The 25,948-nt window shown below is 45.4% G+C and overlaps 1 protein-coding gene across 1 annotated transcript; it reads right to left on the reverse strand.

The window, feature by feature from the left end:
- Positions 1 to 3,245: 3,245 nt before the first annotated feature.
- On the reverse strand, positions 3,246 to 23,877 carry CLRN2 (clarin 2). Its single transcript, XM_073612296.1, has 3 exons — positions 23,492 to 23,877; positions 14,205 to 14,384; positions 3,246 to 3,863 (listed from the first exon to the last, which is right to left on the reverse strand). The coding sequence occupies exons 1-3, from the start codon at positions 23,742 to 23,744 to the stop codon at positions 3,598 to 3,600; spliced, it is 699 nt and encodes a 232-aa protein (XP_073468397.1). The 5' UTR covers positions 23,745 to 23,877; the 3' UTR covers positions 3,246 to 3,597.
- Positions 23,878 to 25,948: the final 2,071 nt, after the last annotated feature.

Here is a 25,948-nt window from a genome sequence, read left to right on the forward strand (position 1 = left end):
GTTCTTTGGGGAGGGGGGGTGCTGTGCTGTAAAGGAGTTTGAGAGAGGACTGTGATGGGGGCTCACTCTGTGATTTGGGGGGTCAGTCTGTGATGGGGGTCTGTGATGGGGAGTCTGTGATGGGTCAGGACCAGTTTGTGATGGGGGTCAGACTGTGATGGGGGGTCTGTGATGGGGGGGGTCAGTCTATGATGGGGGGGTCTGCTATGGGTCAGATCAGTCTGTAATGGGGGTCTGTGATTTGGGGGGGTCAGTCTGTGATGGGGGGGTCAGTCTGTGATGGGTCAATCTGTAATGGGGGGTCTGTGATGGGGGTTTGTGATGAGGCGGGGGGGATGTGACCTAAGGGGGGGGCTAAGGACACTGATGTAAAAGGGGGTATGTGATGTAAAGGGGGGACTGAGGACACTGATGTAAAAGGGGGTCTGTGATGTGAAGGGGGGGGACTGAAGACACTGATGTAAAAGGGGGTCTGTGATTTCTGCACTAGCAAAACACAGGTCTCTGCAAGGGCAATAGAAAACAATTGTTTTCTATGTGTCCTGTTCACACTGCAACAGCGCCACTGCGTGCTGAGCAGTGTGGTGCAAAATGCATACTGTTTCTATGCACTGCAACTGAGCTGTGGTGCATAAAAATGAATGAAAATGTATTTGCATAAAGAACTATTTACGATCATCTTTGGGTCAAGAAAGGCTGAACTGTTTAGCTTTACTTGCCATTGAGTCAGAACTTTTAAATACTTTGTCCTACGAAGATATTATCGATGAGTTTGCCAAAAGAAAAGTTAGAACTAAAAAATTGTAGGGAGTTTCTTACTGCTATAATCTTTAAAAGGCATTATTTTCAGTGTTCTCGTGTGTGGAGATGTTTTTAATTGATCTATTGTAGCAGTCATCAATAAAGGACGAGAATAGTGGTGTGGGTGTGTGTTCGTGGGGGGGGGGGGGCGACATTGAAGGACCCGGCTTTGGGGCGGCAAAGGGAGTAAATCTGGGCCTGGTTGCCCCCATAAGGAGTACCTACTTTCTGGATAAATCGTTATATAGTATATTCGTTGCAGATTGTTGAGCTATGTTTTTTTTTGTGTATTGCTCTCCAATGAAGCAGAGCCCATTAGTAGGTGCTGCTACAGCTATGGTTAAAAAGGAACTTCACCCTTGTCGTAAAAACTACAACAAAGGCACCTTTAGAAATGTGAAATGATGGCAATCTACAAATAGATACATCTAGATAATTGCAGGCTTCTTATTATTTGCATAATTGTAGGTAAAAGCAAAAATGTTAGCTAATGAATGTAAGATGATTTCATATCAGCATGTATCAGCATATCAGCGCTACATGCTCGATTTGATTTTTAGTGAAGGGGGAATGGTCAACTTTAATGCAAATATTGAAAGAAATAGGTGGCCTGACACTGCTTGCTAAAACACAGGTTGCTTGGCTGTCTCTAGATCCAATACTAACTGATCCAGAACAAGCATTTATTAATGCTTGGTCATATCAAAACTTCTGATCTGCATATTTGTTCCTGGTAAGCGACTCAGAAAGCCATAGGATAAGCATGGCAGGCAGGCAATCAGCAAGTGTAGAGGGGGCAGGTCAGCAACTGACCCCAAAAACTCTCTTCTAGCAAGTTTCCTTCCAAATAACAGGCCACATACCAAAGATGTTCAACTCCACCCAAGGTTTATTGCAATGAGTGCAAACTGCTCACTCCCACCCAAAGCCATGCTCCCAGCTTGTTTCACCCACAGCAGGGCTTAATCATGGAGATGTTGGGGGCAAGGCTTTGGGTGGGAGTGAGCAGTGTGCACTCACTGCAATTGTAGCGCTGGTAGATTTGCGATCTACCATCTGATAGGTAAATTTAGTAACTTTTTTGTTAGGAAGGTTAGATTTGCCTCTGTTCCAGCTTGGCTGACCTTGCGTGTGTTTCCATACTGAGCCGTGGGTGTCGCTGTTGCCGCTGGCTGGTGTTGGAAAGGCAGCGTGTCTAAGTGTATGGATGCTCTTCTGTCCCGGAGACAACTCGGTGGAGGTGGACCTCCGAGTTGCATTCTGGGTGAGGGTATTTATGGGACAGACGCCATATTTTGGGGTTCGTTTTACAGCCACTTGCTGGCCCTCCTGGCCGACAGGTATGCATTAGAGTCCTATCTCGTGGTCCTCCGTTCCGGAGGCCCATGTCGCTGCGGCGCAGGGGTGGGCCCAGAAGCTTGTCTGGGGCCTACCACAGCGGCAGAGGAATGGTCCTGAGCTGTCTATCCAGAGTGAAGAAGCTGGACAACCGAGGAGATCCCAGGGGAGGACCCGTCATGGAAGGATCATGCAGCGTGCTGGTCTGGAGAGGGGTCTGGTGACTCGGTTGGAGGACGTATCCTAAAGTAATTATACAGCATAGTGTTGCCAGGTTTGGCTTAAAGGTTCAAGCACTGTGACTGACATTCATCATAGAAAGAACCAATGCATCCTGTGGCAGAGGATTGTACGAGTTCATCCCAAACAAGTCTGTGGCAGAGACTTTTGTTCGTGCTACGTACTGGCTGCTAGGCAAGTGAGAGAGGCCTATCCAGATGTGCAAGGAGTGTGTCCCACCAAGGGAGTGCATTTTACTGAAATATCAAATCCCAAAGGACATTTGCCAAGTATCTTACTAAAAAGGTATTTGAGTTTTCCCCTGCAGTTTTCCTTCTACCTATTTCTTGCTACTTCCTTCGTTGAAGGTTTAATAAAGCATTGAAAACGTACTCAAGTGTTGGTGCGTGTGTCGTCCAGAGGTAAACTCAACGGAACCCTAGACCCGGTGAAACAGAGGGAAGGAGAGTGAAGGTAACAAGCCCGCTTAAACCAGTAGCTCCACCGAGAGTTATTGCTACACAATAAACTTTGGGTGGAGTTGAACGTCTTTGGTATGTGGCCTGTTATTTGGAAGGAAACTTGCTAGAAGAGAGTTTTTGGGGTCAGTTGCTGACCTGCCCCCTCTACACTTGCTGGTTGCAGTAAACCTTGGGTGGAGTTGAACATCTTTGGTGTGTGGGCCGTTATTTGAAGGTGGACTACAGCGGAACAAGAGCAGACTCGAGGGCCTTGGCACACGGCTGATTGCAGGAAATCAAGGAACATACAGGCCTGCTTGTGAGCGCTGAAAAGGGTTCCTCTAGCAGGTTTCATTTGTTCTGTTTTCAAGTCAAGGTTGCCTAATAATAATAAAATCTCAGAAACCAGGTTTTATCACATTTTGTATAATATATTTTGGTGCAGGTTTATTATCATGCATTGCATTGTAAGTCATTATTTTTCTGATACAAAATAAAGAATACGCACACCATTGTTTTATCATACATAAAACTCAAAAATTACTGTTAATTTTAAATAAAATTAAATTCAATTTTTTAGGTGTATTTAAAGCACCCTTTGGTCTGATACAATTTTGATTCAGATTTACTTAAGAATGAGCTTCATTGTCTCAAAGTGTTCTTTTATCCACAGATTCCATGGGGTAAAATCTCACTGTAAGTCTGAAAAGAGTAAAAAAGTCTTGAAGTAATGAGCCATCATCGTGTCAGGAAGGAATTTGTATCTCCATGAATATCACTAATACATAATATCCTCTGCAGTTACGTTTGCCTCCTCGGTTTTAGTCTTCCGCTTGGGTAGGCGTATTGCAGTGGCCGCCATAAGCAGCATATTGAAAGCATGCATTGCTCCACTCGCCACACAAACCCAAAAGGAGTCTTCATACTTCTCTTCTAGAATAACAATCCTAAAGACGTTTTCACTGAAATTAGCCATCCGATCTGTCAGGTGGTGGAGCTGGACTGCAGCTATAAAGCTGGTCACCGCAAATACAATAAACAGACCTGCAAAGATATAATTTCCATGAATAAAAATTTTCATTTCGACACAAAAGATGTACTGGTATACTATATTTTAAAAAACGTATGCTTTTCCTAATTCTAATCATATTTTGTTGCCAAAGTAATGCTTACCTCTCATGGAAGAAAGATGGGAGCTGCCATTACTGGTTTCTATCCGAAAATTCTAGTTTACTAGATGCACCTGGCCTTTAGACATCTGAATTACTGTGCAAGAGTCAGCATGCAATAAATGAAAGCCAGGGAATAATAAAAAAAATCTGAACTATTTGCTTGTATGCAGCCATTGTTCAGGTATTCAGACAGCCCTGGGGACTGTGGCTGTCTGAATACAATAACCATCAGAGGAGATTCTTCTCCAGCCATGCTGTTTAGTCTGAATACCAGAATTGAGTGATTTCTCTTGCTCAGTCCATCGTGCTAAACTAGAAAAATCTAGCCTAGTGTATGACCAGCCTAAGTATGAGCATGTTAGCCAAGAACTAGCAGTTTCAGAAGTTAGCCCTGGTTCACATTATAAATCGCCTATGAATTGCACAGAAATTCCCATGCGATTCAGTGCAGTGCGATTTGAGCCCGTTCTTTTAGAATAGGCTCAAATTGCACCTCATCACACAAAATAGTGTGTGAACGATCAGTGCCCCGATTACCAGCCCAGGTCTCCCCTGTGAGGAGATGCCGCTGATCGGCACTCCTCGCCACACACACTGTCAGTGTGAGATGAGGAGAGCCGATGCACAACACTTCCTTGTTTACATGTGACCGGCTGTGATTGGACACAGCCGATCACATGGATAAAAAGCCATGGCCACGTGTTGCTAGGACACGGTGCGGCCCGATCGCCTCGCTGCACGCCCCTGAGAGCAGCCGTTCTGGGTGCCGTCATATAATGTCCACCCAGAACAAGAGCTGCACCGTCCCTCCGTCATTTGACGGTGGGCGGGCGGCAAATTATTAAAATTGTAGAAACTTCTAGATCTAGTAGATGGAGGTTAGGAGGAGCTGTTTGGAACATTCATGAGGGCCTCAGCCAATCCCCAGTAGAGGGCTGGCAGGGGGCAAGGCTTACCTCATAAATAGGCATAAGCCATGGCAGCAGGGGCAGTTGGAGACTGTCAGTGGCCCTCTGGGGTACTCCCTAGTCTGGGGGGTGATCTCGGGCCAGGATTTGGAGGAAGCCCTTCTTGGAGGCACAGGAGAAAGTGTGAGGACATTGTAAGTACAGCAGTACTACTGGGGACTTACAAGGGGGGGAGACTGCCACACGTGTCCAGTTCTCCCTGAGGACTGCATTGTGCCAAGTCTTCATCCCTTCCCTGGAAGATCTCCTGCAGAGTCAGCCGGGTGGGCTGGTGTGAGTCAGTCTGGAGGACTGCTGTTAAAAATTAGTCTGGAGGGCTAGTGAAGGAGGCAGCTGCAGCCAGGTGGGTTGGCAGTACCTGAAGAGGTGGTGTTGGGATCAGTAGCCACAGGAGGGAGGTTGCAAGCTGATCACTGTGTTCTGCTACACAACAAGGGGATTATGCCCCGTACACACGATCAGAATTTCCGTCGTAAAAACCTTGGATGGTTTTTCCGACAGAATTCCACTCAAGCTTGCCTTGCATACACATGGTCACACAAAAGTTCTCTGAACTTTCAACCGTCAAGAACGCGGTGACGTACAACAACACTACAACGAGCCGAGAAAATTAAGTTCAATGCTTCCGAGCATGTGTTGAACTGTTTCCGAGCATGCATAGGAATTTTGCTCATCGGAATTGCTACAGACAATCGGAAAAAATTCAGTCGGAAAAATAGAGAACCTGCTCTCAATCTTTTGCTGGCGGAAATTCTCCAACAAAAGTCCGATGGAGCATATACGCGGTTGGAATTTCCGAAAAAAAGCTCACATCAGACTTTTGCTGGCGGAATTTCCAATCGTGTGTACAAGGCATTAGAGTTCCTGCCTGCAAAGAACCATTTCTAAATCTGACTGGGCCTGTCAGAATTGTTTGCAGTGATCCAGCTGGCATCTGCAAGCAAGTAAAGTGCAGGAAGTGTCGAGGCTGTTTATAGACTGTGCATAAGAGGATGTCCCTGAAGATGCTACTAAAGTGTTGTTGCTGAAGTCAAGTGGGCATCCCGTAATTTCCCATCCCCATCCAAGTTATTAACCCTCAATAAACCACAAAAAACAAAGTCACGGACTGTTCTCTGAAGTGCCTGTGAAAATTCGGTGTGCTTGGCTGTGCAGGGTGGGGGATCCCATTTCAACTGCGGCTCCTTAAGGGGTGCGCTACATGTGTATAAAAGAAGTAAAAGTTGGAAAAAAAAAAAGTGTGTAAAGTATTATTTGGAACACATTTTACTGTTTACTGTGGGTGGTACATTCACACCACAAACAGTGGAACTGTGTTGGGTGGATTTTCCAGCATAGTCCCAACGCAAGACAAGGCAAAATGCCTTGCCTCCTATGTCCCCGGATCACACCACTGCGCTGCGGTGGTTAGCACGGTTAGACCAACCGACCGACTGGGTTGTTTGTTTGCCGCCCCCCCCCCCACAAAAAAAAATTGAGCACCAGCCACCACTGCCATACAGGCTGCCATAAAAGGAAAGTAATGGGAGCTTTGTAGTAAAAGACAGTGCTGCATTTGTGAAGGAATTATAAACAGTCATGTGAAAAGGTGACTTTTTCAACATATTTGAACAGGCAAATATTAGATCTTTATTCAAACAGTGCCTACAAATAAAGGTGATATACTGTATTTGAACAAAGAATACGTAAAATTGGCATGGTGCATTTATTCTCATAACCTAAATGTACAAAAATGCAGAAATGTCTGCTTGAAAAAGTAAGTACACCCCTACATTTACCACCACTTCAAATCCATTAAATTAGTGCCAATGATTACCATCTCCTAGGGAGTATGCAGCTAGAACCTGTCCTATTAAAAATGCAAGTATCTAGGGTCTAGTGTTCTCTTTGCATTCCCTGTGCCAGAATCAGAAAAAGCTCCTTTAGCCGGGCTTCACACTAGTGCGTGCGGAAAAATGCATCTGATTCGCACAGGAATCACACAGCTTTACTGTGCACATCACGTGCGCATACCTCCCAACTTTTGAACTTCAGAATGTGGGACACTTGAGGAAGGAAGTAACCGTGCATAGTGCGCCGTGGCAAATGTGGGCGTGGTCAAACTTCTGACAGTGGGAGGAGCTTAAGAGGCGTCATTAAACAAAACTCAAGCTTCCTTGTACCTATAAAATATGCTTTTATTATTGTTTCACAAGCAAGAGTCTCATGGATACATACAAACCCCAGCACATTAAAAAAAAAAAAAAAAAAAAAAAGATAAAAGCATGCAGGGTTTTGGGGGGAATTACGTACAGAGGGCAGGGTTTTGGGATGAGCTATGAACAGAGTGCAGGTTTCTGGGATGAGCTATATACAGAGCGCAGGTTTCTGGGATGAGCCATATACAGAGCGCAGGGTTCTGGGATGAGCCATATACAGAGTGCAGGGTTCTGGGATGAGCCATATACAGAGTGCAGGGTTCTGGGATGAGCTATATACAGAGTGCAGGGTTCTGAGATGAGCCATATACAGAGTGCAGGGTTCTGAGATGTGCTATATACAGGCTGCAGGGTTCTGAGATGAGCTATATTACAGGGTGCAGGGTTCTGAGATGAGCTATATTACAGGGTGCAGGGTTCTGAGATGAGCTATATACAGAGTGCAGGGTTCTGAGATGAGCTATATTAGAGGGTGCAGGGTTCTGAGATGAGCTATGTACAGAGTGCAAGGTTCTGAGATGAGTTATATACAGGGTGTAGGGTTCTGAGATGAGCTATGTACAGGGTGTAGAAGAGGCATAATTAGAACCTTCAGGGCCCTGGTGCAAGAAACCATGAAGGGCCCCCAAAATCCGGCCTGGGCCATTCCCTCCGAGCCCTTCCCACTGATCCCACGACCCTTTATGGTCCCACAGCAGATCCCTTTCACATGTTGTGCAGTCCTGCAGTCTTGGGCCCCGTAATGGTGGCAGAAGGCCAGGGCCCAGTCGCAAGTGCAACCTTTGCTGATAGTTCCTCCAGTGGTGTCAGTGTGGACTGTGAATAGTGTCAGTCAGTACAGCAGTGGACGTGGTCAGTAGGGCAGTAGACGTGGTCAGTAGGGCAGTGGACGTGGTCAGTAGGGCAGTGGACGTGGTCAGTAGGGCAGTGGACGTGGTCAGTAGGGCAGTGGACGTGGTCAGTAGGGCAGTGGACGTGGTCAGTAGGGCAGTGGGCGTGGTCAGTAGAGCAGTGGACGTGGTCAGTAGAGAAGTAGACATGGTCAATAGAGCAGTGGATATAATCAGTAGGGCAGTGGACGGGATTGGTAGTTTTTAAATTTTTGTTATTTTATTATTATTTTTTACCATTATAATTTTATTTTACAATTTTATTTTTTATATTTTTTTTACAATGATGGGAGGGGGTGGCAGTGGAGGGCAGGATGATGGGAGGGGTGGCAGTGGAGGGCAGTATGATGGGGTGGAGGGCAGTATGATGGGAGGGGTAGCAGTGGTGGGCAATATGATGTGGTGGAGGGCAGTATGATGGGAGGGGTGACAGTGGAGGGCAGTATGATGGAAGGGGTGGCAGTGGTGGGCAGTATGATGGGGTGGAGTGCAGTATGATGGGAGGGGGTGGCAGTGGAGGGCAGTATGATGGGAGGAGGGCAGTATGATGGGGTGAAGGGCAGTATGATGAAGGGCAGTATAATGGGAGGGGAGGCAGTGAGGGCAGTATGATGGGAGGGGTGGTAGTGGAGGGCAGTATGATGGAAGGGGTGGTAGTGGAGAGCAGTATGATGGGAGGGGTGGCAGTGGAGGGCAGTATGATGGGAGGAGGGCAGTATGATGGGGTGAAGGGCAGTATGATGAAGGGCAGTATAATGGGAGGGGAGGCAGTGAGGGCAGTATGATGGGAGGGGTGGTAGTGGAGGGCAGTATGATGGAAGGGGTGGTAGTGGAGAGCAGTATGATGGGAGGGGTGGTAGTGGAGGGCAGTATGATGGGAGGGGTGGTAGTGGAGGGCAGTAAGATGGGAAGGGGGTAGTGGAGGGCAGTATGATGGGAGGGGGGTAGTGGAGGGCAGTATGATGGGAGGGGGGTAGTGGAGGGCAATATAATGGGAGGGGGGATAGTGAAGGGCAGTATGATAGGAGGAGGTGGCAGTGGAGGGCAGTATGATGGGAGGGGGGGCAGTAGGCAGTAGGCAGTGGCCATGCAGAGGCTGCGTCTTAATTGACAGAAATGGGACTGCCTGCATGGAGATGAATGAAACACCTGTGCGGGTAAACATGGCCCTAACACGGGCTATGGATTCACACACCCCGTGTGAATGAGGCTTTTTTTTTGAGCATTTCATGGCTCAGGTTCACCTTTCAACAAGAATACGGTATTCCTCTTTAGGCATTGGATAGGGATAGGAAGCAAACTTGCAGGTACAGTTCTGTCCCAACTTGGGTTTAACACTAATGTCGTGTACACATGATCGGACATTCCGACAATAACAACGTGGATTTTTTTCTGACGGATGTTGGCTCACACTTGTCTTGCATACACACGGTCACACAAATGTTGTCGGAAATTCCAAACATCAAGAACGCGGTGACATACAAGATGTACGATGAGCCGAGAAAAATGAAGTTCAATAGCCAGTGCGGCTCTTCTGCTTGATTCTGAGCATGTGTGGAATTTTGTACGTCGGAATTGTGTACACACAATCGGAATTTCCAACAACAAATTTTGTTGTCGGAAAATTTGAGATCCAGCTCTCAAACATTTGTTGTCGGAAATTCCGACAGCAAATGTCCAATGGAGCCTACACACGGTCTGAATTTCTGACAACAAGCTCCCATCGAACATTTGTTGTCAGAAAATCTGACCGTGTGTACGTGGCATAACAACTGCACAATAAATCCCAACCTGTCCAATCACTTTTTTGGTTGGGGATTAGATTATCTCCTGACGGTGGGCAGCATTTCATAAGCCTTTCTTATACAAATGTTTAAAGTGGATCTTTACTGCATCTGAGCACCACAAACCAAAAACACTATTTAATTCATTTTTAATATTTAAAGCAAACTCCCCCATTCATTCATGCTTCTATACTTTATTTTGTTAAGAAATCACTTTAAAAAAACACCCCTAGCATTTCTGGCCGTGGCCATTTTGATTAAGGGTAAATGATTCATGTAGCATTTACTTCCTGGAATCCATCTGCTCTTAGCTCAGGCATGCATGCAGGTGGCAGCGTTGCCAAGTTCCCGCAGCATTTGTTACTAACAAAACGTGAAAAATTTAATGACATAACATATTTTTTTACTGACAACCTGAAAAATGACAGAACTCACCACACAACAAAAACACAATATGAAAACACTGACAATACACATAACAAGTAATTTGCCTAGTTTACATTTGAAATGTCAACGCAACATGACAAATTATCAGCCCCTGATATTTACAGACAGTTGTAAAAAAATCACTGATTTTTACGAACTGTCTGTAAATTTACTGACAATTGGTAACCCTGGCAGGAGGGTGTGCTTAGTTGAGAAACACCCTCCTCCTTTCCTACCTCCCTGAAGACTCCTGGTATGTATGACATCATTTTCCTTAGGTAAGAAACCAGGAAGTAAATAAAGAAACCAAAAAAACAAAAAACACTTAAAACAAGTCAATATGATATAAAGTAAAACCTTGGATTGCGAGCTTAATTCGTTCTGGAAACATACTTGTAATCCAAAGCACTTGTATATCAAAGCAAATTTCCCCATAAGAAATAATGGAAACTCAAATGATTCGTTCCACAACCATTTATTCATAAATCCTTCAGTTTATAGTCCATATAAAAAGATTATAGTAATGTGATAGGTTGTGTAACCATAAAATGTCCATCTACAAATGGCAGCCTCCACAAGGGGATTATAAGCAAAATCCAGCAGGAGCTACAGAGTATATAAGAGAAGAGAGGCGTCTCTAAGTGTAGCAATATGGTTACATTTAATGAAGGTACAACATTTAGCAACTCACAGGCACATATAAGTATGCAGGCATCCGGAGTAAAGCTGTCCACATAGACCGTCCTCCGCACCGCCGGCTCTCACCTTTGTCAGTCTGCAATCGTGACCAGGAAGACTACCCTGCAGTAGAGCGATCTGAAAGCGAGGTTTGGAGTGCTCATGGAGAGCAGTGTGGAAGGAATGGCGTCGATGGCGGTGCGGAGGATGTCTGCATACTTAGATGTGTCTGTTTTAATCATCAACCATGTGAGTTTCTAAATGTTGTACTTTCAATAAATGCATAGCTCCCAACTGTCCCTGATTTGGAGGGACTGTCCCTAATTTGGAGCAATGTCCTTCTGTCCCTCATCCCACATCATTTGTCCCTCATTTTGGTCTGATCCATATACTGTAGTTGTATATAAAATGCACTAATTATCTTTTAAAAAGTGTTTCCCAGTGCTAAACCTTTCATCCAATTACTAAATTGCTGCATTTGTAAACTTCAAAAGCCAATATAAACGAATAGTAGGGGGTAAAAATAAAGCACTTGTGGGTTTAAGTATTGATTTTTTTGTATAATTCTCCTTTAAGGGTGCGTGGCAGGGGGTGTGTCCTATGCCTACATACGTGTGCTAATAGGTGTCCCTCATTCCCATCTCAAAAAGTTGGGAGGTGTGATAAATGTAATAGATTTGCTTGTCTTGCAAAACGCTCTCAAACCAAGGTTTTACTGTACTTTCCTATCTATTTACTAATGCATGCAAAATGAGGATTAAAAATAATGAAAGTTGATTGGTAAAGAGAAGTTCCACTTATGCCGTGTACACACGACCGGACTTTTCGTCGGAAGGAACTTCAAGAGACTTTTCAACAGAGTTCCGACGGAGTTCCAACGAATCGGACTTGCCTACACACGATCCCACCAAAGTCCGATCGTTTCAAACGTGATGACGTACGACCGGACTAAAATAAGGAAGTTGATAGCCAGTAGCCAATAGCTGCCCTAGCGCCAGTTTTAGTCCGTCGGACTAGCATACAGACGAACTGATTTTTCGACCGGACTCGAGTCCGTCGGAAAGATTTGAAACATGTCCAAATCTAAAGTCCAACTGATTTTTCAACAGCAAAGGTCCGATGAAGCCCACACACGATCGGATTGTCCGGCGGATTCGTTCCGTCGGACCTTTGCTGTCAAAAACTCTAGTCTTGTGTACATGGCAGTAGTCTAGGTTCACACCTATGCGGCTGCGTTTGATGCGTTTTTCAGGCACGTTTTTTAAGTGCATTTTGCATTTTACATTTTTTTTTTCCTCTTTAAATGCACTGTAAAACACACTGTATAAAGCTGGTTGCTAAGGAGGGGGCCTGGGAAGCTCGTCACCTTGTCCCTAACAACCGATGAGTCATCAGCTGTCGGCTGGGGTTCCCGCTGAAAGCTAAATTAAAATAAAAACCGGCATAGGCCCCCCCTCCCCCAGGTACATACCAGGCCCTTTGCACAAAATAAAAAAACGCATAGGGCCCTCCCCAAAAACCATACCGGCCTCTTATCCGAGCATGCCGTCCGCCAGGTCAGGAAAGGGAGGGGACCCCCCTCCTGAACCACACCAGGCCACATGCCTTCAACATGGGGGGGTGGGTGCTTTGGGGCAGGTAGGGCTCTTCGCCCCCCCAAAGCACCTTGCCCCATGTTGATGAGGATAAGAGCCTCTTCCCGACAACACAAGGGTTGTCGGGGTCTGCGGGCGGGGAGGCTTATCGGAATCTGGAAGCCCCCTTTAACAAGGGGACCCCAGATCCTGGCCCCCCACCCTATGTGAATATGTATCGGGTACCTCGTACTCCTACCCATTCACCAAAAAAGCAGTAAAAGTTAAAAAAAAACAAGAGCCAGATTTTGACAATTCCTTTATTAGTAAAATAGCTCTGAGCCGCCGTCTCTACTGGTGTTGTCGCTCCCTGTGCCCTCGTCTTCTTCTGCCACCGTTTTCTCCCTGAGCTGTCATCTCCCGGTGTCGTCTTCTTCCTTGCCGCCTTCTTCTTCCTCCTCTTGTCGCCGTCTTCTTCTTGATGTCTTCTTCTTCCAGCCTCTTGTGACATGTGACGTGGGCGGGCGACGGTCATTGGATGGCCACGCCCCATGCCTATATATGAGGCGCCGGACAGTGTGGAACATAACAAAGGAGGAAGACAGCTTTGCAACAACACCAGCTTTTTTTGTTTGTTTCTTAGCGGGTAACAGGCAGCGGCGAGGAAGACGACGACACCGGGAAATGACAGCTCAGGGAGAAATCTTTGGCTGAAGAAGACGAGGGCACCAGGAGCAACGACCCCGGGAGAGACAGTGGCTCAGAGCTATTTTACTAATAAAAGGAATTGTCAAAAATTGGCTCTTGTTTTTTCTTACTTTTCACTGCTTTTTTGGTGAATGTGTAGGGTTACGATGTAACCATAACCATTCACATAGGGTGGGGGGCCGGGATCTGGGGGTCCAGATTCCGATAAGCCCCCCTGCCCGCAGACCCCGACAACCACAGTTGTCGGGAAGAGCCCCTTGTCCTCATCAACATGGCTGCAAGGTGCTTTGGGGTGGGGGGGGCGCAGAGTGCCCCTGCCCCAAAGCACCCCCCTATATTGAGGGCATGCGGCCTGGTATGGTTCAGGGGGGGGGGTGCTCGCTCGTCCCCTCCCTTTCTGGAACCTGCTGGGTATGGATAAGGGTCTGGTATGGTTTCTTTTTTTTTGGGGGGGGGGGGGGGGCCTACGCTTTTTTGTGAATTGTTTTGCAGGGAATTTTTTTTTTTTTACATTCAGCTGATGACTCATTGGTTGCTAAGGACGTGGTGGCTGGCTTCCCGACCCCCTGCTTAGCAAACAGCTATATAAAGTAGTAAAATAAGAAACGCAAAACACATCAAAAAATCGCATCACAAATGCACCACTTGCGTTTCTGGTGCAGCTCCATTGAAATCTATTAGCCGCAAATCAGGGGAAAAAAGTCCCCGACCCTTTTCAAAAACGCACCGGCCACAAAATGCATAGATGTGAATTAGTACCATAGGAAACCATGTTAAATGTACTGTAGTGTGTTTCTGCAAACTGCAAAACGCACTAAAAAAAAAAACGCATAGGTGTGAACGTAGGGTTAAACTTTCCTGCATGTACACAGACACATAAATACATATGCAGTATATGATTATATTCAATCTTACCAAATAGTACTTTATAAAACATGAGTCTTTATTGTGCATTAATTATCATCCAGATGTCACTTAGTAAATTACCTGCGATGAAGTTCCACAGACATATGCCAGCAGGACCTTTAATTGACCGATAAGGGACTTTCAGTGCATTGTAAATACAGAACCCAAGACTGATCAGAGCAAAAGAAATAGCAGTGCACAGGAAGAGGATAATGAAGACATGAAGAGCGGTGTTCAGCTGTTTCACCAGATCTGGGAATACTATAAAAAATAACAGAAAAGGACAATTATTGTGTAATCCCGTGACCCGTCACCATGAACATACCGTACAAATCAAAGAGCCCCATAGCAAATTTTGATGGGACCCCCTGGCAACCTATCTCCGTGGTACCCAACAATTTGTACTGGTGACCACTGGATTATTTTGCATTCCTAGCAGCAGCACCTCTAACCACTGCTATGCGATATCTCATAAGAACAGCTTTTTACATTGGTGGACACTAACAGAGCGCCCTTCTGTTACTTTGGTGCCCATCACAGAAATATCACTTTTTTATACATTGGTGCTCATTGAAATGTGACTCCTATTATATATTTTTGGTCAGTGAAAATGCTGCTGGTATGCTTTGGTGGACTGTGCAACCACAGCTATGATATACTGTACATTGGCAGTTAGTACATACATTCAAATGGCATTTATTGGTGGTCAGTGCAAACGTAGAAAAAAATACCCTGGCATTAATGCCCTGTACACACGATCGGACTTTCCGACGGAATATGTGCGATCGGAGCTTGTTGGCAGAAATCCCGACCGTGTGTAGGCTCCATCGGACATTTTCCATCGGAATTTCCGACACACAAAGTTTGAGAGCTGGATCTAAAATTTTCCAACAACAACATCCGTTGTGGGAAATTCCAATCGGGTGTACACAATTTCGACGCACAAAGTGCCACGCATGCTCGGAATCAAGCAGAAGAGCAGCACTGGCTATTGAACTTCATTTTCTCGGCTCATCGTACGTGTTGTACGTCACCGCGTTCTTGACGTTCGGAATTTCTGACCAACTTTGTGCGACCGTGTGTATGCAAGACAAGTTTGAGCCAACATCCGTCTGAAAAATTCCGATGGATTTAGTTGTCGGAATGTCCGATCGTGTGTACAGGGCATAAGAGGAAAAAGTGCCCCGCCATCGATCATCAGAAATATAATAGATTGTGGTCAGTGGTTCATAGCGGGAAAAACACCCAGAGGTTGATTTACTAAGACTGGAGAGTGCAAAGTCTGGTGCAGCTCTACATAGAAACCAATCAGCTTCCAGGTTTTGTCAAAGTTTAATTGAACAAGCTGAAATTAGAAGCTGATTGGCTGCCAATTTTTTCGCTCTCCAGTTTTAGGAAATCAACCCCTTAGTATTCATTGGCACCGCAGACCACTATGAGAGGTTGGGGAGCTAGGGGGCACTGTGAGAGGTTGGGGAGCTAGGGGGCACTGTGAGAGGTTAGGAGATCTGCAACTGACTGGAGGCTCTTAGGGGGTTTTGTGTGTGGGTGGTCACAGTGGGAGGGCTGCGGTGTTTAATTACAACAGGTATTTCATCCCGCATTACCAAGGAAAGGAAGTACGGGACTTCACTCCCCGGTGGGTGCCCATACTGATGGCAGATCTACTACTGCTGTGCATTAAAGTGGTTGTAAAGTGTTTTTTTTTTCTAAAATAACAAAGATGCCATACTCACCTGCTCTGTGCAATAGTTTTGCACAGAGCTTCCCCAATCCTCCTCTTCTGGGGTCCTCCGCTGGCGTTCTTAGCTCCTTCTTTGAGTGGCCGCATAGCAAGTGCCTTGCTACAAGGGCAATAGTAAGGGCTCGATTTCAATCTGGAAAGCATCTATTGACACACACAGTGTGGCTCAGCCCCACCCCCTGCCCATTCTATGCTCATAGGATTTGATAGACAGAAGCAGGAGCAGGAGCTCCTGCTGCTGAGCCTTCTGTGAGAAGACGGAGAGAAGAGCAGCAATGCTGCACACGGGCACAGCACTGGATCGAGATCGAGCAAAAGAAAGTATTTGAAGGGGGCTGGGGAGAGCGGACATGGAAAAGTTTTATTATCCTAAGGCATACAGTGCATTAAGGTAAAAGACCTTTTACCTTACAATCACTTTAGGGAAGTCATTGATCAACAACGCTTCCGTGTGATTTAGCAGTGCTTGGTGCACACTGCTTTGCAAACCTTGTATAAAATATGTGTATTCTTTAAGCAAAGAAATATCAAGGTACCGCTCTTGCAATATGGGCATTTTTGTTGGGTTGAATTACTTGCTGATTTGTTATATAACTTGAAGTTGGCTATGGTACATTTGCCCCTCCTTCATCACATTCTAGGAGCTGCACTCCCCAGTTATACAGTCAGGTCCATAAATATTGGGACATCGACACAATTCTAATCTTTTTGGCTCTATACACCACCACAATGGATTTGAAATGTGCTTTAACTGCAGACTTTCAGCTTTAATTTGAGGGTATTTACATCCAAATCAGGTGAACGGTGTAGGAATTACAACAGTTTGTATATGTGCCTCCCACTTTTTAGGGGACCAAAAGTAATGGGACAGATTAACAATCATCCATCAAACTTTCACTTTTTAATACTTGGTTGCAAAACATTTGCAGTCAATTACAGCCTGAAGTCTGGAACACATAGACATCACCAGACGCTGGGTTTCATCCCTAGTGATGCTCTGCCAGGCCTCTACTGCAACTGTCTTCAGTTCCTGCTTGTTCTTGGCGCATTTTCCCTCCAGTTTTGTCTTCAGCATGTGAAATGCATGTTCAATCGGATTCAGGTCAGGTGATTGACTTGGCTATTGCATAACATTCCACTTCCTTCCCTTAAAAAACTCTTTGGTTGCTTTCGCAGTATGCTTCGGGTCATTGTCCATCTGCACTGTGAAGCACCGTCCAATGAGTTCTGAAGCATTTTGCTGAATATGAGCAGATAATATTGCCCGAAACACTTCAGAATTCATCCTGCTGCTTTTGTCAGCAGTCACATCATCAATAAATCTGGCCTTCCTGTTTTTGAGGCTCACCAATGGTTTACATCTAGTGGTGAACCCACTGTATTCACTCTGGTGAAGTCTTCTCTTGATTGTTGACTTTGACACACATACACCTACCTCCTGGAGAGTGTTCTTGATCTGGCCAACTGTTGTGAAGGGTGTTTTCTTCACCAGGGAAAGAATGCTTCGGTCATCCACCACAGTTGTTTTCTGTGGTCTTCCAGGTCTTTTGGTGTTGCTGAGCTCACCGGTGCGTTCTTTCTTTTTAAGGATGTTCCAAACAGTTGATTTGGCCACATCTAATGTTTTTGCTATTTTTCTGATGGGTTTGTTTTGTTTTTTCAGCCTAATGATGGCTTGCTTCACTGATAGTGACAGCTCTTTGGATCTCATATTGAGAGTTGACGGCAACAGATTCCAAAGGCAAATAGCACACTTGAAATGAACTCTGGACCTTTTATCTGCTCCTTGTAAATGGGATAATGAGGGAATAACACACACCTGGCCATGGGACAGCTGAGCAGCCAATTGTCCCATTACTTTTGGTCCCTTAAAAAAGTGGGAGGCACATATACAAACTGTTGTAATTCCTACACCGTTCACCTGATTTGGATGTAAATACCCTCAAATTAAAGCTAAAAGTCTGCAGTTAAAGCACATCTCGTTTGTTTCATTTCAAATCAATTGTGGTGGTGTATAGAGCCAAAAAGATTAGAATTGTGTCAATGTCCCAATATTTATGGACCTGACTATATATGCTCACTGTTAAAAATCCAAAGACAACCATGATGCCATCATTTGTTGAAAGGAAATGTGCCCTTGGTGGAAAGTAAATCCAAGACCTTAGGGGCCCATTTACATCATTGTGGTGTGTTAACCACTTGCCGCCCGCCATATAGCAGAATGACGTCGGCAAAGTGGTTTCAATTTACTGACTGGACGTCATATGACGTCCTCAGGATATTGAGCCGCTGCGCGCCCCCGGGGGCGCGCATCGCGGTGATCGTTGTTGCGGGGTGTCAGTCTGACACCCCGCAACACCGATCTAGGTAAAGAGTCTCTGACGGAGACTCTTTACCATGTGATCAGCCCTGTCCAATCACGGCTGATCACGATGTAAATAGGAAGAGCCGGTGATCGGCTTTTCCTCACTCGCGTCTGACAGACGCGAGTAGAGGAGAGCCGATCGGCTGCTCTCCTGACAGGGGGGGTCTGTGCTGATTGTTTATCAGCACAGCCCCCCCTCGGATCCTACCCAGGACCACCAGGGAACCCGCCCAGGACCACCAGGGAAGCCGCCCAGGACCACCAGGGAAACCAGCCACACTGGACCACCAGGTATGCCCCCTAGACCCCCAGGGAAATACTGATCTGTGCAAAGGCAGCTGCCAATCAATGCCCAGGCAGCTGCCAATCAGTGCCCACTCCCATGCCTACCACTGCAAGTGCCACCAGGGATGCCCATCAGTGCCGCGTATCAGTGCCCATCAGTGCCACGTATCAGTGCCCATCAGTGCCATGTATCAGTGCCCATCAGTGTGCCTATCAGTGCCACCCATAAGAACCCATCTGTGCAGCCTTTCAGTGCCCATAGGTGTTGCCTAACAGTGCCCATCAGTGCCCACCAGTGCCACCCAGTGCCACCCATCAGTGCCGCCTATCAATGCCCATCAGTGCTGCATATCAGTGCCACCCATCAGTGCCGCCTACCAGTGCCCATCGTCAGTGCCCGCTCATTGGTGCCACCTCATCGCTGCCGCCTTATCAGTGCCCGTCAGTGCCGCCTTATCAGTGCAGGAGAAAACTTACTTATTTACAAAATTTTTAAACAAAAACAAAAGCAAAACTTATTTTTTTCAGAATTTTCGGTCTTTTTTTATCTGTTTCGCAAAAAATAAAAACCGCAGAGGTGATCAAATACCACCAAAAGAAAGCTCTATTTGTGGGAACAAAATGATAAAAATTTAGTTTGGGTACAGTGTTGGATGACCGCGTAATTGTCATTCAAACTGCGACAGCACTGAAAGCTGAAAATTGGTCTGGGCAGGAAGGTGTCTAAGTATTCTGTATTGAAGTGGTTAATGTTAGCACGTTAATGCTTCATTTGAATGGGCTGCCTAATGAATCAAAAAGCACCAAAAATGTGCATTTGGGTGCAACTCAGAATGTTGTATGTTGCAGTAATGCATGCAGTAATGAATCCTGCCTGAATGTCTACTGAGAGATGTGACCATGTGTTGGCTTGTTTATCTAATTTGCAGCAAATGCTAAATTAATGTGGTACTAATGAGATAACTAATATGATGACTAATGAGATGACTGTCAGACAGTTAAATATCTCAGTGGAAAAGGCATTCCATGTAAAAAGAAAGTGCTGGGAAATAAATTTTTCATCTGAGCCATGTTGGCTAGAATTGAAGTTGTTGGGGTGTCCCACCCTGAAGAGCAATCTGTGAACTTCAGCAGATTGTTGGTTGCAAATGACAAAGAAAGTCTCTTTGTCTTTGGCTGTTCTGTGGGCAGACTGAAGATATTTCTGCAAGGGGACCTGTGTCCCGAAGTGTGGTCCCTTGCATCTTAGCCTGACTGCCTGTTGCTTGAGATGCAGTCATGCCTTTGTGCCCGGAGTTGCCTTTGGAGAAGAAAAAGAACTGCTGGGAATGTAGTCAATGGGCTGTAACATGTCATGAATAGGGATGAGCCGAACACCCCCCTGTTCGGTTCGCACAGAACATGCGAACAGGAAAAAAGTTTGTTCGAACACGCGAACACCGTTAAAGTCTATGGGACACGAACATGAATAATCAAAAGTGCTAATTTTAAAGGCTTATATGCAAGTTATTGTCATAAAAAGTGTTTGAGGACCTGGGTCCTGCCCCAGGGGACATGGATCAATGCAAAAAAAAAGTTTTAAAAATGGCCGTTTTTTCAGGAGCAGTCATTTTAATAATGCTTAAAGTCAAACAATAAAAGTGTAATATCCCTTTAAATTTCGTAGCTGGGGGGTGTCTATAGTATGCCTGTAAAGGAGCGCATGTTTCCCGTGTTTAGAACAGTCTGACAGAAAAATTACATTTCAAAGGAACAAAGTAATTTAAAACTACTCGCGGCTATTGCATTGCCGGTCCGACAATACACAAAAAGTTCATTGATAAAAACGGCATGGGAATTCCCCACAGGGGAACCCCGAACCAAAATTTAAAAAAAAAAAAAAAGACGTGGGGGTCCCCCTAAATTCCATACCAGACCCTTCAGGTCTGGTATGGATTTTAAGGGGAACCCCGCGCCAAAATAAAAAAAAAAAAAGGCATGGGGTCCCCCCAAAAATCCATACCAGACCCTTGTCCGAGCACGCAACCTGGCAGGCCGCAGGAAAAGAGGGGGAGAAGAGAGCGCCCCCCCTCCTGAACCTTACCAGGCCACATGCCCTCAACATTGGGAGGGCGCTTTGGGGTAGCCCCCCAAAACACCTTGTCCCCATGTTGATGAGGACAAGGGCCTCATCCCCACAACCCTGGCCGGTGGTTGTGGGGGTCCCATAGACTTTTAAAGGGTGTTCCGCGGCATTCGAATTTGCCACGAACACCCCAAATTGTTCGCTGTTCGGCGAACAGCCAATGTTCGAGTCAAACATGAGTTCGACTCGAACTCGAAAGCTCATCCCTAGTCATGAACACTGTGTACATATTGCACTATAGGATAGGATGCCTTTGCACTGTTTGATCACTCTCTTTCAGGTGTTGCTATGTCGGTGCTTCTTTCTTGGTCAAGGAGAGACAGGGATCTAGCCGGATCACAACACTAACCTTTTTGTATAATCTTTATTCTTGTATATTTTAGATAGATAGTTAGGAAGCAATACTCTTGCTTTACTTGGCTTCAAAGTGTACATAACCCTTTTTGATATTTGAATGTCATATGTGACTAACTACTTTCATGTTTTAACACTAACGTCTATTCATGTGGCACGCCACACATATGTTATTCTACTGTTATACCGTTAACCCTTTTTCTGTTTCCCTACCTATCCCAGTTTTTTGCCAGGACACTCGCTCTCAGGCTTGTTAGCTCAAATTATTTTTCTGTAAACTCAGAGACGTCGTTTCTTGGACAGGGGGAGGATGTAGCACCCTGTATTTTAGGCAGGGAGCTCCTTACAATTTACTTGCCAGGAGTAGTTATCCTGGTTGATTGATAGAGATCCAATGGCCTTGTTGCACTTTTCTCTTCTACCACTAGGTGGCCGGGTACTTGGTGGTATTAGATATGAGAAAGGCAACCCAAGGTCAGGTTATGGATATATGGGGAGCAATTTTCTTGAATCCCTTGGCCTGCTGGAAGTATCTATATATTTGGGTGGAGTCAGGTGATCTGTGTTCTGTGCCACCTGGACGGCTGTCTGGGTGGACCTGTGCCATATGCCCTGGGCTGCTAGGCTGGAGATTGGGCCTATCCCGGGGGCATCTGGCTGCCAGGCTTTGTGAGGGCCTATCCAGAAGTAAGAGGGCAGCCCAGGGTTGGGATTGCGGCTTGCAGTCCAACCAGAAGTGACGGTTCTGCTGGCCGGGGAACCTGTCGTGGTCGGAGGTAGAAGGGAAGCTGTCGCCACTAAGGGTCCTTTACCAGGGACCACAGTGAGTAACTGAAGCAAGTACCGGAGCAGCATTCTCACCGAACGGGCATGGTGGAGAATCGGGAAACTTGAGGCGTGGATCGAGTCAGGGACCCGGCCAGCGGAGGTGGCGCTTGCAGAGCAGCCTTGTGAGTCAAGCCAGGGACCGAGCCGGTTAGCAGGGGTGAAGCTTGAGAAGTATCTGGAATGCCAAGCTAGGGACCCAGTAGGGAAGCGTGCGTGACGCTTGAGGGAGATACCACTGCAAAGCTTTGAGGAGCTCCAGGGATTCAGAGTCAGTGAATCAGAGGGTCCAATGAGAGACCAAGAGCTCAGCGGCTAAAGAACTACAAGTAAAAGTTGTAGTGAAGCTGAGAGGACTGTTAAGATTTGTGTTAGAAACTGTTAAAGACTGTTACCATAAGAGACAGCAATCCTGCATGTACAGACGTGACGCCTTGCTGGGGCCTTTCCCTGTACGGCTGTTCTCCTATTGAAGTCTCAGAGTCTGCCAATTGACATTGCAACTGCTTAAGGGTGTCCTGGCCCTAACCCTCTTTTCCTCATAAAAGAAAGACTGTAAAAGAAATAAACACCTCTTTTGCATTCAAGAAGTGTCTGGCACCCAATAACTTACACCTTGCACCCACTATGCCTCACAACCCACTACTTACAGAAGGATGTCAGCTATCTTTGGCCTTAGAGGTTCTCATTAAACTGGAAGAAGCTAAAGACTCTGCTACATAACGTATTTATTATAAATAAAAGAGTGCACTTACATATTCTATCTAGAAGTTAGCTGCAACGGTGGCCATGACTGGTTCACACACCATAGAAACACAGTCCAAATGTGTTTTTGATGTGTTACAGTGTGTTTTTTTTTATGTTTTTGATTTGTTACGGTGCATTTTTTCCCCTCTTTTTTTCTTCAACTTTAAGAAGGACTTGTGCGTTCCGGTGGGTTTAGGTGTGTTTTCCGATACGTTTTACCACGTTACATTGCAGTACAGTGGAAATAAAATGCAGCATGTTCTACTCTTTTTTGCTGGAATGCACGGGATGCGTTCCAGATGCATTACAGTGGGGTTTTTTTATACGTTTTCGATGTGTTACGGTGCGTTTTCCCCCTTTTTTTCTTCACCTTAAATAAGAAAATGTGCATTCCGATGCATTTTGGTGTGTTCCAATACATTTTACTGCATTCCAATGCAGTTCAGTGGAAAAAAAATAATGCAGCATGTTCTACTCTTTTTGCTGGAACGCACTGGAACTGACCACACTAATGTGAACTATGCCATTGGAAACCATATAACCTACTATCCATGCATTTTTTCTTTGCCTTCAATACTTTATTGAGAAGATGTCTCTTCAACAGCAGTACACTAATCTTCCTTGTACATTTCTATGCAGGGGGGTCGTGTCGTCACCAGTCTGAGCAAGCTGAGTTCCCAACACAGCCAGAAAACTGACCATGCTGTGCTTTCATGCCTAGCGTGATCAGTTTTGTTTTCATAGGAAAGCATTGGGACTGGCAGGATCACCAAGGATTTCACACTAAGGAAGCAATACAAAGAGAACAGGATACTTTTTCAAGTACATGGTACAGCAGACACATATCAGGAATATGAAATGTTAGGCTTACATATTCATTAATTAGTTTTACAAGGATTTTTTTGAATTAATTAGGAATTTACCTTGAAATGTAAACGTTCGTTTTCCCAGTCCACACTGCCTTACTTTGCCACCTTCGAAGAGCCCGTAGTAGATGTCCCCGATAAACTTCACCAGCTCTGGATCTGAAGCATTGACCAGGTCTACTCCAGTCTGACACAGAATCTTCCCAGTCATCCATTTCTGAGTCGCCATGGCAACAATTATCAGCACAAAAGATGTAAAACTACAAGCAGCAGCCAAGGAGAATATGGTTTTCTTGAAGCACCCGGGCATCCTAAGCTGCCATGCAGCAACAATACCACTTGTTATCAGCCATGCATATTGCCATATGTACACCCGTGTGATATTCCATTTTCTACCACAATTTGCTTGGCTTCAGTATGAGGATCGGGGTTGATATGCAGCACTTTCCGTGACACAGACTTCATGAAAAAGGGCACCTTGCAATGAAGATCTTCAGGTGAGAGACACGCAGGTGTAGTCTGAATCCTAGAGGCGGTAACCCTATCTCCAGTGCTCTGCTAGTGTTTCATAGACTCTCTCATTGTCTTCTCTTTAAATACTCAGGTGACAGCCGCCTTATACAAGCACCAGACTTTCATAGGTTGCTTGTTTACTTAGCTAGGCAAAATACTATTATTTAGTACAGGTAGTGCATAGCAGTTTTGGTTGTTTTTGTTTTTTTTAAATATCTATATTTTATTTACTAAAATGTGCTTTTCCCCAAGGGTGCTTAAGCCTTCCACAAATACCATGCTAATACCAAATACCAAGCCACCTGGGAAATTCCATTGTGGGTGAGGCTAGAAGCAGTGGATTGTGACCTGCTTAGTATTGGGATCAAACCTACTGAGAGGCTACAGTATCCAATCTTGTCACTCTTTATTCTCTGTGCCTGTGGAATTGCGTGAAACATCAGTCTAAATTGCTCTCCCAGCACCACCCACTACTACCATTTATTTTGCGGCCTGGTCAACTCTGGGCCTCACAGACCTCCGTCGCCTAGCAGGCCCTTACTTTCATGAGTCTGCTACTCCGACTAGGTCTTCTATGAACTGAATATCCATGTATGATAGAGTTGCCACCTCATCCCGTTAAAACCGAACACATAATAATCAAACAGGTTCTGTGGCTTATTAACGTGGTAATTAAACTCACTTGGTGCCTTATCTGCATTAAATTAGCATCAGAACCTGTATAATTCATATGTGTTTGGGTTTAAAGGGATGAGGTGGCAACCCTAATGTATGAACTCAGCGGGCCTCATTTTCCATTTGTTCTCCCATATATTAATCCAGGGGCCCTCAAACTACGGTCCTCCAGTCGTTCAGGAACTACAGTTCCCATCATGCCTAGTCATGTCTGTGAATGTCAGAGTCTTGCTATGCCTCATGGGACTTGTAGTTCTGCAACAGCTGGAGGGCCGTAGTTTGAAGATCCCTGTATTAACCATTCTATATCCTCAGTCCACACACAAATGGACATCTGACCTCAATGTCACAATAGAATCAGAGGAGTGGAAAGACATCTGGTAGGCTACTAAATCTACACAGCAGCCCTGGAAACCTTGTTTAACTGCTTGCCGACCGCCGCCTGGCAATTGACGGCCAGGCGGCGCAGCTCTCGTTGCAGGAGGGCGTCTTATTATTATTATTATTATACAGGATTTATATCGTGCCAACAGTTTACGTAGCGCTTTACAACTTGAGGGTAGACAATACAAATACAATACACTTTAATACAGTAGGAATCAGAGGGCCCTTCTCCTTAGAGCTTACAATCTAAGAGTCATATGACGCTCTCACTTTCCCAGCCCACCAGGGGTCGCGCGTGTCACTGAGGACTCGGTGCGCGTGCCCGAGATGTCCACCGGGCACCCGTGATTGCCCGGTAACCGAGCAGGATCGTGGATCTGTGTGTATAAACACACAGATCCACATCCTGTCAGGTTAGAGGAGACCGATGATGTGTTCTCACTACAGAGGAACACCAATCGGTCTCCTCCCCTTGTGAGTCCCCTCCCCCTACAGTTAGAATCACTCCAAGGGAACATAATTAATCCCTTGATCACCCCCTAGTGTTAACCCCTTCCCTGCCAGTCACATTTATACAGTAATCAATGCATTTTTATAGCACGGATCGCTGTATAAATGTGAATGGTCCCAAAAATGTGTCAAAAGAGTCCGATATGTCCGCCACAATATCGCGGTCACGATAAAAATCGCAGATCGCCGCCATTACTAGTAAAAAAAAAAAAAATAATAAAAATGCTATAAATCTATCCCCTATTTTGTAGACGCTATAACTTTTGCGCAAACCAATCAATGTACGCTTATTGTGATTTTTTTTTTACCAAAAACATGTAGTAGAATACATGTCGGCCTAAACTGAGGAAAAATTTTGTTTTAAAGAAAAAAAAAAATTGGATATTTATTATAGCAAACAGTAAAAAAAGTACTAGTTACTTACCGGTAACT

Source organism: Aquarana catesbeiana, linkage group LG01 (genome assembly GCF_042186555.1).
Source record: "Aquarana catesbeiana isolate 2022-GZ linkage group LG01, ASM4218655v1, whole genome shotgun sequence".
Taxonomy (NCBI): Eukaryota; Metazoa; Chordata; class Amphibia; order Anura; family Ranidae; genus Aquarana; species Aquarana catesbeiana.

Bases quoted from the DNA above. Each gene is read 5' to 3' on its own strand.
- CLRN2 (XM_073612296.1), bottom strand. From the start codon at position 23,744: ATGCCCGGGTGCTTCAAGAAAACCATATTCTCCTTGGCTGCTGCTTGT. The intron at 14,385-23,491 runs GTAAATTCCTAA...TATTTTTTATAG, and splicing joins ACGAACGTTTACATTTCAAG to TATTCCCAGATCTGGTGAAA. The intron at 3,864-14,204 runs GTAATTTACTAA...ATATCTTTGCAG, and splicing joins TCTGTGGAACTTCATCGCAG to GTCTGTTTATTGTATTTGCG.